The 13417-nt window shown below is 32.3% G+C and overlaps 1 protein-coding gene across 1 annotated transcript; it reads right to left on the minus strand.

Moving 5' to 3' along the window:
* Positions 1–6176: 6176 nt before the first annotated feature.
* LOC138306100 (uncharacterized) lies at positions 6177–12032 on the minus strand. The gene is made up of 3 exons (XM_069246462.1): positions 11841–12032; positions 9489–10901; positions 6177–8230 (listed from the first exon to the last, which is right to left on the minus strand). The coding sequence occupies exons 1-3, from the start codon at positions 11860–11862 to the stop codon at positions 7779–7781; spliced, it is 1887 nt and encodes a 628-aa protein (XP_069102563.1). The 5' UTR covers positions 11863–12032; the 3' UTR covers positions 6177–7778.
* Between the last annotated feature and the right edge of the window lie 1385 nt (positions 12033–13417).

Consider the following 13417-nt stretch of genomic DNA (forward strand, 5'->3'; position numbering starts at 1 on the left):
ATGTATTTTCATTGTATTTGTATTGTATGTTTATGTAACGTGATTGAGTGATCATGAGTTACCCGAAAGTACGTGTTTATATACCTACTAAATGACATGTAGATGTACTGATCGTTATACAGAAACAACTAAATATGTAGCAAAATTCTGGTGTGTTAAAATTTGGCGCTCAAACACCAAATAAGCCAAAATATGACCACATCCAAAATATTCCAATTTAATGGTAGAGCGGAGAGCTAATATTGATATCTGATAGCAAATATATCAAGAAATTGTTCACCTATATTCAAGCGACATGTCGTTTTGTCCAAGAAGGGAACAAGTTCAATAAAACCATCTCCTTTGATTGTTGTCACGAAATTGTACACACACAGCTTACCTGATTTTCCTTAGATAATCACAACTCTAAAATTTGAATGAGGGAAAGAACATCAACATGTTCTGTTAATGAAGCAAACAAATACACATTTATTGTGCCTTATGAATTATACATCAGCAAGGGTATCTCGAAGTGGCATGTTTGTAACTTTGTCTAATGATATATGGAATACCTTTAGGTCTCCTTTGATTGATTTTATTGTCATTAAAATGATATTTCTCATTCATATATTGCCATATATTATACTTATATTCGTCATCTTGAATCCAGTCTATGTACTTATGAGGATTTATCTTTGATTTTGTTTAATTTTGTTGAAAGCTTTTTCGAGCAAAATGTTGTATATAATTTAGATTTTAATAAATCTTTAAAGTCCTGTATTTTACAATGATATGAATACTTAAATTATCATATTTAACATAGGCATCACAATATCTTTTACAATATCTGCCATGCAGCATGTAGGGTTTTTATGAGAAACATAGTGTCTTATCATTTGCAAGTAAGTTTACTTCCGATGGATATACTGTATATATTTTTCGCTTACTTTTTTTTGTTTTAATGTATATACTTACTCAATTGCAATATTAGAATTAACCGTGCAAGAATTCTTGCACAGTTAAATGATTTAAATCTATACATTCTATGTATGATTACATATGCCATACACGATCAAACAACGAACTATGGGTCAGTTATGCATTGATAATATCCAAATGATTTTTTTGTTTTCCTCTTGAAGAAATCAATTAGGAATATTTATATTTTTTCACTTCACAAGATATTAAGGGCAGTATGTTTTTTTTTTATTTTTTTTTTTATTACGGAGCTCCTAATGAGGCATATCAATGTAAATCATTACCTCGAATAATATATTTATTAGTTCAAAGTAAAATTGTATGGATGGGTTTTGATTGATGAAGGATTTCTAATCCTTGTTGTCGCAATCTGGATATTCCATTCGAGACCAGATTAAACAATCTAAAACCAAATAGTTGTTAATTTGATTCGAAGTGTCCCGTTAAAATTGTCTTACCTACATGTATCGTACAACAGTTTGTTATAGACAAATGTCTGAAAATAAATATAGAGAAGAAATCGATAACAATGCATGTAACAACACTACACCAAATTAAAAAAGAAGATAAATTAAAAGGATCAATGATCAGGAGCATAATGGAGAAAAGTACTGTGAGGTTCGAATGAATGTGATTGATAATGAACAAAATGTCAATTGCTTTGAAACATGGAGCAGTGAAGTACTCCTTTCTTTTGATATGGAGTGGTTAAATTTGTGTAAAATAAAAAAAAAATCGGCAATATATAAAGCACACTTTGTGTGAGGTTTTGATGCATAATTCAAAAGTATGGTAATATGTTAAAATGTAGGTTTTTTAAATTCACAACACTTTTTTTTATAATACAAATATATTTGTGTATATTTTGAAATTTTAATGATGATGTCTTGTATATTTTGAAACATCATTTTGTGCATGCGATGGAATAAGGAAATGTTTAAATACTTTAATTTTTCCAAATTTTGTTTTGTAAGGAAGCACGAAAATATTGTTAAAATATATGCAAATGTTGTGTGTAGATGTGGATATGATTTGTTACTCATTGTTTAAAGTAATGCACTCCGATTATATCACATCGTTTACTTGTATACATGATCTGCATTGAGGACACTTGTTGCCAAGGCGATAATATTTGGTATTGCTACTATTGTGATGTTAAATTGACAGGCATCAACAGTAATCCATGGATTACTATCACTGACAAAATATCCACCCCTAGACTATATCATAGAAACACTGGAGGCAGTTCTGGAGAAAAATAAAAGTGATCAATCACAGGTTTGGCAATACTTCTTTGATAATTACGGAGAGAGCGACGCCTGCCTTTAGAGTCGTTACTAGTAAGTTGTTAAAGACACTTTTCATTACATCAAAGGTACAAATTGCATGTGTTTTCAGTTGAATTCAAGTTTACTATGATAAAGTTCAAGGGTGGATGTAATGTCATTAATTGTCAGTAATAGTAACCACAGGAGCAATAATGATGATTGGCATGCTATATCCTTCGATAATCCGACATTTGGAATATTTGAGGAAAAACAGCGATCCATGCAGGCAAAATCACATTAGATCATTCATAGTGATTGTCGGTAGTGCTAATGACTGCAGGCCGGACAGTACTACTATACTTGCGTGTAAATTTACTAATATTTGTTTTTGCATCTTTTGCGTTTGTTCTTCAATGCGTGTTTGTCTAGATATACGAATACGTTGTAGTAATAGTTTATCCCATAAAATACACTAATCTGAGTAGCATGGAAACCTTATTATCCAACACTACGTTAGTTTTGTTTATAATACAAGATACAAAGAACGTTATAGAAAATTATAGCACGTCATTGTGTATCATATTGTACTATAATAGTCTTATATGTGGACATGAAGGATAGGGATATTCTACCAGACGGTCACAGAAATATTGTAAATATTAGAAAACCGTGACTGCAAATCAATTCTCCATACATTATTTTGTTTGATATTTTCAACGCAAATCCTGTTGTTTGATAGCCATGTAATACAGACGACATGAGCGTATTGCATTACACCAGCCAGTATTACACCTGTAGGTATGAGAGATATTCATATCAGAACTGTCATACTTTAATGGATGCTAAATCTTTAGATAAACAACCTCATTATATAAATAAGATTTACATTTTGTTCATTAAAATCAAATGCTTAATCATGCAAGTGTATCTGAATTGTTGTTTTTGTAAGTTCAACGTTGTTATCCTTTGACTGCGATATGTCCTTAATGCTATTATTATTTTATGCAAAATTATTTTACACGAAACTATATTGCTTTTGCTTATGTTTATTAAATATGCGAAACTTTCCAAACATGATACTTTTATGCCTTGAGACGTGTACTATATTAAGCATCTTTCATAAGAAAATTGAACAAAACGAAATAAAGAGTGGTGTTAACGAAATTGTTATTGATTACTTTATGACCGGTAAGGTTTAAGAAAATTATAACCCCTGCACTGTCGAAGATGTCAGATTGGGATAAGTTGTGGTCATTTTTTCACATATTTCTGAATAAGTGTTGTCGTGTATTGTGCGGAATTTTACTAGATAGCGATTGTATACAATAGCATTAATATATATAAATCCTGACGTCACGTCATTTTCCTGACGTCACATCATTTTTCTTACGTCATTTCATTGTTTCTGTCTTGACGTCACAATGAATTATCAGCAACTGAATATTGTTCTAGGTCATATTACACATGTACCATATGCAAAATTAGTACATGGGCGAAATTACTGGATATCAGGTGGATTTTGTGATAAATAAATAAAAAAATACTTCATGAAAATATAATTGAATTCATTATCGTTCCTGTATTTCTGTTTAAAAATGCAAGTTGACAAAACATAACGATGATTGAAAAAAGGTGATTAATTGAAACGTGTTTGAAACAAGTATGAAGCCGTTTACAACACCATAATTGAAAAATAGAAACAAACATGCAGGCTAATGGGCGCCTGATCTTGATTTGCTTCGGATACTCAAATTTAATTGCCACTTGCCAAATTACTTATGAAATTACCCTTGCTTTTAATAGGATGTAAATAAACAAACAAAGCAAACCCGTTTAACCTGATTTTGTCGTTGTATCTATCTTTGTATCAAGAAAAGCCAATTAAAATAAAAAAAGTATAAATATTGATAGAGTTATTGAGGTATCGACAGAAATAGAAATGAACACATATACGTTGATAATATATACTTTATATTTCATTCAAGAAATCATTAAATAACACTTGATGATTAAACTTAATTATTCATCAATCAAAATCATTTAAAACCTTTTTATATCACAATCTTGATTTTCTTTACTAAATCCTATGCGTGTTGGATCATTAATATACAACTAGTTTGTGTTTTCCAACTGTCATTATATAACAATAAACCGCATTTGCGTTGGTATCAAAACATGTAATTATATTTTTATAATCTTTATATCAAACACAACATATAAATCAACAGTGTTTAGACCTTGTCTAACCTGGTCTTGTGTTCTAACCTATTGTTCTAACCTATTGTTTGTTATAATACAGTTGACCTGCGATAATCCGAACGCGCTTATTCCGGAAATCTCATAATCCGGACAGAAATATAAAGAATAATATTTGAAAATTCACCAGGTAAGCAGACTATCTGGAAAATTCATAATCCGGCAAATTGTGGTCGGATTATAGAGGGTCCACTGTCATAAAACAAACAAATGCGATTTTAAATAAGAATATTTAAAACAAAAATCCTTTCATCGGTTCCGTAGATATGGGATTTTAATGAATGATATGTTTCTATTCATTTTGGGCATTGCGAAAAGTGCAACAATTGATTAAGAATACACAAGCATATCATTGTAAAATATTATCTGTTTAAGGTTTGAAATAAACAGTTCAAAAAAACATTTCAAAGTCTGGTGCAAAAACCATCCTAAACTTATACAATATAAGCTGCCAAAGCCGATCTATGTCTAATAGAGCTTTTTTCTTTCTTAAGTGTAGTAATGAAAACTTTATAATCCCGAAACCTGTCTAAACCGATCATTTATTCCGATGGTATCCGATTTAGACAAGTTAAAATGTGCTATAATACATCCACTATCATATAATAATATGACTGTGAAATGTTATTCATAGTATGAATTCGTATATAAAATAAAACAGATTGTATTGAGTAAAACAGAATTGTATTGATTCAGAATATAAAATTGGACGTTGTACTAACATACACACTTGGTCATCCAGACAACTGTATAATCGGTTCTTTCCGCGGGTATGTTTCGTGGTTTTGACTAAAAGTAAAAATTAAAGTAAAAAAGAAGCCTTAAAATTTCCTGGTCTTTTGCTATAAGGGTACATATAGCTTGTCAATTTCCTGATATTTTGCATATGAAATTTTCGCAACTAGAGCAATATCAAACAAAATAAAGGTAATATCTCCCTCGGTAAAATATCCAGTGATACAGTACCAGTTACAGCTTTAACTCGAACTCATAAATGTCGAGTATATAACTGAATTCGAGTTAAAATCTCAGATTCATTTTAATCAATAATTGTAGAACAGAATTTTTAGTCTCATGAATTTAAAACAATGTGAAAATAAAAGCCTATTGATCGTGGCTAAGATTTCCTAGCACTCGATGTTGATAAATCGGTTAATAAAATACATAGGTATCTTGTAATGATACATGCATACAAACATGTAGATGCTTATCAATGAAACTATGAAGGCACGATAAAGTCATTACAATGTTGGTGATAGGAATACATCAACTGAAATAACACTTTTTAAACGGTGAATGCGATTATAAATACTATAATAATGATAAGATAAAAAAAACTTAGTGTAATCATGACCGACATTCTCTTGAAGTTTGTTTTGCGGTCTATACATCAATAAACCAAATTATTATCGAGTTCAATCATCAATCTCCATTATTTACACTGTAAGTTTAAACAGAGAGACAAAACGATAAAATCATGATTTACAAACGATTGGTATGGACGACGCAAAACTCTCGCACGTCGTTATCAACAAAATCTCCTTCCACCCTCACGTTTTCTGCTTATGTAACCTTACATTATTCACAACTATTTAGATCGTTTCTTAGTATGGATAAAAACCTGGTTCTGAATATCAGTTATGAACGGCAATACCTGAAAATTTCTTCAGTATTAACAAAAGAAGAATCATACATAATATATATTACGGTATTCGGTTTTTGATTATGACTCTATGACTTAATGATTATACATTATATATACAGTATTAACAAAAGAAGAAACACACATTATTATTAAGTTCTTTCTCCGGTCATTAAAGAACCTAGAATGGTGTCATTCATTATATGAAGTTTGTTTACATACATGATACGGACTCTAACCATATCCAGTATAGATATTTTGATACAGACTATAGTAAGCCTATTGTTGGCATTCCCGAGCGACCAGCAATGCTGTGGAAATATCTGAGATGAATAAATACATCAATCAATCTTACAGAAATATATACAAAAGCAAAATTATGTTACGTGACGTTAATGAGGAAGTTTTGTTGCATTGGCATCTCAGTTTTTATTTGTTTTTCAACGTTTCTTAAAAATACTGCATAACGGTAATTTTTCGTCAGTGAGAATGATGTATATATAAACAGATGTGTAAACGATCTATCAAAATAATCTTTCAATCAATACCATTGTATACATAAAACTATTCACCAGATACAAACAAAACTTGTATCAACACCCAGAAATATATCAGGTTTACAAGGCACTTTTTAACATAAAGCAAATGGTATAAGAATAAAACAAAAAAAAAATTTATCAGGATACACACATGTTTTGTACAGATTGTCATTATGCATCGCGATGAAGATTATGGAATTGGTTGGGGCGTTCCCTACCGACGATTTATAAAATCTATAAAATTTGATTGAAAATACGAAAGTAAATTACATATGTAAAGCATTATAAACATACGAATGTCAATATTATGGGTCATACACAAGTTAACGAATAGTAATTGTCAATATCATGAGTCATACACAAATTTATGATATGAGATTACAAGTATATTTGTATACATACGTGAAAATATATGCAAATTGATTACACAGAGTTAAGAAACGATCAGTGCATGTAGTTGATGAACAATCCTACTGCGTATCATAAAACACTGTTTTGGAATACAATATAATAATAAAAAGCATTACTATGACAGTCATTAAAATTATCACAGCTTCCCATTTTAAGACACATGTCAATTTTCAAGTCATATAATAGACATTCAATTATATAATAGACATACCCACAAACAATTTTCTATTTCATTTGGGCAAAAGATACATGCTTGATCATACACAGAATAAAAAAACTCGATGCATTTTCGACATTTTTGTATGTTTTCACCTTAGTGTAAATCATCTTAAAAATGAGATCATTATATTGATGTGATGGGTCATACCAATAATCAAACGCATCACGAAAGAAAAAAGAGGTGACTGCAATTTGACTTTTCATTTCAACATTGTGTCAATTATAATTCTGAACATTGACATTAACACAGAAAACATTATTTTTCATTAGTTTTCTACAATGGTGTGCGATGATCTTAGTAATATTGCGGCTTCAAAATATTAATTTAATTTCTTTCAATCAGAAGGTTTGTTTTGCGTATCTTCAAATACCTTAATTTGTGTTAGGTGACTATAACATTTTATGAAAATAATCGCCAATAAAAACAATTACAATCAAAAGTTTGTTGAATAATTGGATATACCATAACGTTAAACAATGTCTCTCTTATATCCTATCATCATTTACTTTTGGAAAGGTGGCTAGTTTGAAATTGGGACCCAGTGCCTGGAGTATAGCATCGATTGGTGTTACAATTCCAGCTTTATATGGATAGTCATCTAAGACACAATGTCCTATTGCCATTCCGACACATACCAAATGTCCATTATTGTCTTGGCAAAACACTCCAGAACCAGAATCGCCTCCATCGAAGAAGTCTGTACTCGGCGGGATACCTGTAACCAAATACTGATTTTCCATCCTTATCTTTCCAGCACTGTCTCCAAAACCAAGTGCTTTAGAATAGGGCCGTACATCAGCACCGACCACACCCAACGCCCCCTTAGTAACGTCAGTTCTGCTTCCGAATTTCACCACATTTGGTTTCGAAGGCAATGCATTGAGTTGAGCACTGGAAAACATAAATCCGTTGTTGTATTCTGGGAGTTCCTTGAATCCTGTAGAGAAATAAAGATGTAAAAGATAAACTAAGGAATGATTATATGATTATACACATCCGTATATCAATATAGAACACGTTTCGCATTCAGTGAACATGAATAAACATGAATAAACACCTTGACCTTGTCATACAGACTAGCTGGCTGTAAAAGACCTATGTCTGAATATCCCATCTAAAGGTTTTAAGGCAGGTTCTACTGTATATGAAAATGTTAACTTTCATCCTCAAATCTTCTTTTAAGAGAGAACATCAGTATATCTAAAACTAGTTTAATGAAGTCTAAACACATCCATTAAGAATTTGTGAGATATAGGAATAAAACAACCCCATTTGTAAAACGGGGCCACGTCGGGGGGGAATGGGTTAAGTATTTTCAAATTTCCATTTCTCAATACAGGTGCAGGATTTACAATAAATTTATATACCTGCCTCTGCAAGGAACCAACCTCGGTGACTCTCGGATTACTAGTCTGACTACTCAACCGATCGAGCTAAGAGAATGTTCACATCTAGCCGAGGCGATATATTGCGGCTGGTATTGACCAGGGGTAGAACACAACATAATGACACAAGCCTTCTACCTCGGGTTCCAAATTTATGTTGGGCAGTTGGCAGGTAATGACCGCTGGACGGCGGTTGTTTTCAATATACTCCAGTTTTCCTCCACAATCAAACAAAGCACGTTCTTAAATGACCCTGGTTGTTAAAAGCACACAATAGGATACCGACACACATGTCAGATCAATATGTATAACAAGACACCAAGATAAATGTAAACAATGGGAAGGGTAATTTGGGTCGTTTTACGGTCACTCATTGTTGCGGTTAAATTTACCTTGTGATGATCCGGGTACGTACCATAGCACATGGAATATTTTTAGACAAACACATTAGAATGTGTTCTATTTATATATACTTTTTAGATATGAATTTTTTGTTGAAAACTGTGTATTTAGTTATGAAAAAACAAAATTAAGTAAAGATAAATGCATAATGGTCAACGATGATTAAGTTTGTAGAACATTCACAAAAAAACATAATGGGAACTTCAATTGACCAACCATCCGCAAAACACATTACAGAATAAAGAATAGCATGTCAAAATGTTTCGCCCAGTCATATGGCCACATACAATTTCAAGAAAAGCTGTGTAAATCTAGGCATTTAGAGAGACATTAATAAGTCCGTCTTTTTGTAGTATCACTAAAACGGTATACAATATTAATAGATAGCACAGCATGAGTAATTTATACCTGCGTCTACGTAGGTACTGTGTCTTTCATTCGCGAATTGACCTGCTGTAGGTTTTCTGGATTGGTCTGTTATCTTCACCACCGTGGCGTCAATGCTTATTGTACCAGATGGATCGAATACAGCCCTCTCTACAACGCCACATTCTTTGGAATTGACAGAAGCAGTTGAATTCATTGATGGCTGGACTACTTGAACCATGGGAAATGCTGCTGTGAAATCTATAAAATTTGAATGCGATGGAATATCAAACAATACATGTGCGCAAGAGAGAAATCCAAGATCATTGTTGAATCGCACGAAGGGACCAAGAGTTCCGCCACTATTGCGGATACTTCTTCCTCTGGTGTCAAACTGGGGTGTCGACCGTCCAATTTCACAGCCCATTTTGAGATAATCATGACGACACGTTCCTGACGCAGTTGCATAGCCACCGAAATCAAAGAAACCTTCGTGGACAACTACATTAACATAGTCCCCATTTTGTATGACGAGTTTTCTTGGGAACTCATCTTCTCCTAACGGGATAACGCCATTAGTGCTACAATACAGGATCACACATGCTTCATGGATATCAAATCCACTTATATTCCTTTTCACTCGTCTTCCCGTAATGATGTTCAAATTACTATGTGTTTGCCAGAGACAATCACGATGTGTTTGTATTGCCTCTGTAACTCGTTTTGCGTCTTCATTTGATAATCCATCTACATCTTCATTTGATGAATCTGCATCGTCATCTGGTGACTTCTCGACATGTGCATCTTCATCTGGTTCAGTCTCTGCATCCTCATTTTTTACGCCTGTTTCACTTACAAGTGCACCACTGTTCGTTCTTTTTATAACATATGGGTTTCGTAGCTTCACAAGTCCAAGACCATTGAAGTCATATTCATGACCATGGACGAGAGACACCGAGTATACAATGAACACCCGTAATTGAGTACCGTTATCTTGGCGCCGATGACCTGGGACGATGATTGGCTTCAGTTCAGCATGTTTTTGTCCAAGTCTATCAGCTAGTTCCACCATGAAGATATGCTCCATATCATTGCTAACTTTCAATCCTTGTAAACATGTCCTAATGTTTTCTTCTCCGGCCAGTTTGGCTAACGATCGTACGATCTCTGTTCTCTCTAGACAAGTTGCTAAGTATAATGCTGTCGCTTCCTTGACATTAGGATATCGCGATGCTCCTTTGAATATCTCTTCATGGATAGTATGTTGTCTATCCCAGTCGATCCTTGTCCATCTCTGAATACGTTCAACCATTTCTGCTGTTCCATATACAGCAACTATATGTAACAGGCGCCATGGAGATTCCCCAAGTGGATATGCTGCGACGAAAGTGTCTTTTAACGACATGAAGGCTTCCATGTCGTTTTCTTGAACAACTGCTGTAATGTGCTCTGCACCTAAAATAATCATATATTCTTATAATTATAACACTTTTTTCTTTGGTAATAAACACACTGTACCATTTCAATACTATTTGCTGTCTGGGCCTCCATATCAACGCCCGGGCTGATAACAAGTTAAGACATCATAATTTGATATCACCCCGGGTGGATGAGATAACAACCCTGGCTGATATCACGTCATGCGATTTTTCACTCCGGACTTTAGTGTTGCCACTTTGATTCAATTTCAAAATTATACGTATAAACCAATTGGATAAACGTATTGCAAATTAAAGATCACAGAAATTAGAATTTGTCAGTTGATTATGAATTGACTGAAGACTTTAATCTTGAAGGTAGGATTATTGTCAAACGAGTAATGTCCATATCCCCGAAAACGAAGCATCGCCATTCAAATTTAACAAGTTATAACGCAAATATGAACTATTTCGTGTACAAATAAAAGCAATGGCTTGCTTATGTCAACAAAATAATTAAAATGTATTCTGTATTTCTATACTGTGACACATACAAAATGAAACGCTTCTCACTAATTCAACATTGAATTGGCCTATATCAATGATCAATATGAATTCTCATTATGAATTGGATTGTGCAATAGAGCTCTATACGTTATAATACAGTTTTAAACTGTTGGAAAAATAACTTATAATATGAAATTGTGATATCACACCCTTTTTCAGCCGCCATATCAGCCCAAGGGCAGTAGAGGACTGATATGGCAGTCTCGGGCTGATGCGTGCGATATCAAAATTGTAGTATGATAATCTCTAAATATTTCATGAAAATATGTAAAAGCAACACCCTAAGATTATAATGATATAATATAACAGCATGAACTAAAAATAATGACGAGAAAACAATAACTTTGGTAAAGATTTATAATTCCTATAAACCTGATAGTTTAATAAATGTATGCAATATGTACTTTACCCGCCATGTGTTTAGTTGTCATATTCCCATCTGGAGGTAGTCCGCTGTGTACGTCAGTTCGAGTGTTCTGAAAGGAATAGCCAATGTCAAATTGCAATTTTTAAATCACTATCTTCAAATGTTTAAATAGAAAATAATACAGGAAAATGTCTCATAAACGATTATGAAATATATCATCTTTTAAATTTAAATTGTATGTTTTAACTCGTTAGATTGAAGAGAAAATTATGTGTACTCAAAATATCTAACCGTTTACCTAAATTGGGTAATGAATGATTATAAAATTTGCTTTGCTATTCTTTTATCTGTAAATGCAAGACTTTTGGGTAATGATGCACAAAAGATTGGTAAGATGGTATTGTAAAATTAAGTTTTGCTTTATAAATTATGTTACATAACTGCATTTTACCTCCAGAAAAAAAGTGATTATTTTATGTTTATTAAATCAAGGTTATTCAAGCATGATGTCACTATTTTTTTCAACGTCATGGGCATATTAAAGAAATTCTGTTTGCACACTGTCAAACGTTTGCGAACAAAATTTATTTAATAACCCGATGAAGTTAAAAAACAGCTACATCAACGCTTTTCATTAATTTTCAAGACTACTTGATAAATACTTGACATAAAATACTTTTAAAGTTACGATTCCTTCCACTGGTTTTCCAATCGATTATTCTTTTCTAAATCAATACGCAACGTCGACGTCTGTATTGTAACGTAATGAAGTTTTCTTTATAGTATGTGAAAAAAGAATCTGCTAATCAGAATGTCGGATTTCGTATGGAATTATATGAAAATTATCTATAAATTTTATATATATATATATAAAACAAATATAAAAAAAAAAAAAAATATAATATTAATTACAAAACTAATTTGGTCTTTTTTCAGGACAGTATGATTGCTCATTTGGAACATTAAGTTGTTCTTAAATTATTAAGAACGAGAGCCTTAATAGTATTTCCTAAAAAAAACCTACATGTGCCTCAAATTAGTTTTACGCCTAATAACATCTTTCGATTTACAATTATAGCATATAGCATTGCGTGACCGTAAGTACATTATCGAACCGTAATATATTATATTATTATAATATGTATAACAGGTAGGCCATACTAATTCTACACATTTTATTATGAATATAAATACATCTTTGAGATCAACATACATTTTGAACTGAGAAAAATATGCATTTATTCCCATTCATACATTCCTGTCATAGTGCAAAGAAATATAACAGTTAGGCTTTATTTCATGAAAATGTTTCTTTACGACCTATAAGCTTTTAAAATTGTGGCCGTGTGCCGTATATTGAGAAGAATATATAGGCGTTTATATTTCACAAAAAATACACTCCACAAGTATTGTCAAATTAACTAACTGAAATCCAAACAAAAAAAGGTAAGAATACACTAAAACCATTTGATTAATTTTAAAAATGAATGACATCCATGTCTCCTGTAGTTTGTATCTCTTTTCTTATTCCGTTCTCTGAAGTAGATATTACAAATGAGTCGTATAATTGCAAATTTAGTACACCCATAACTCAAATGTAAAGGTTTGTTTTTCTAATT

This window comes from Argopecten irradians, chromosome 13 (assembly GCF_041381155.1).
Source record: "Argopecten irradians isolate NY chromosome 13, Ai_NY, whole genome shotgun sequence".
Lineage (NCBI taxonomy): Eukaryota > Metazoa > Mollusca > Bivalvia > Pectinida > Pectinidae > Argopecten > Argopecten irradians.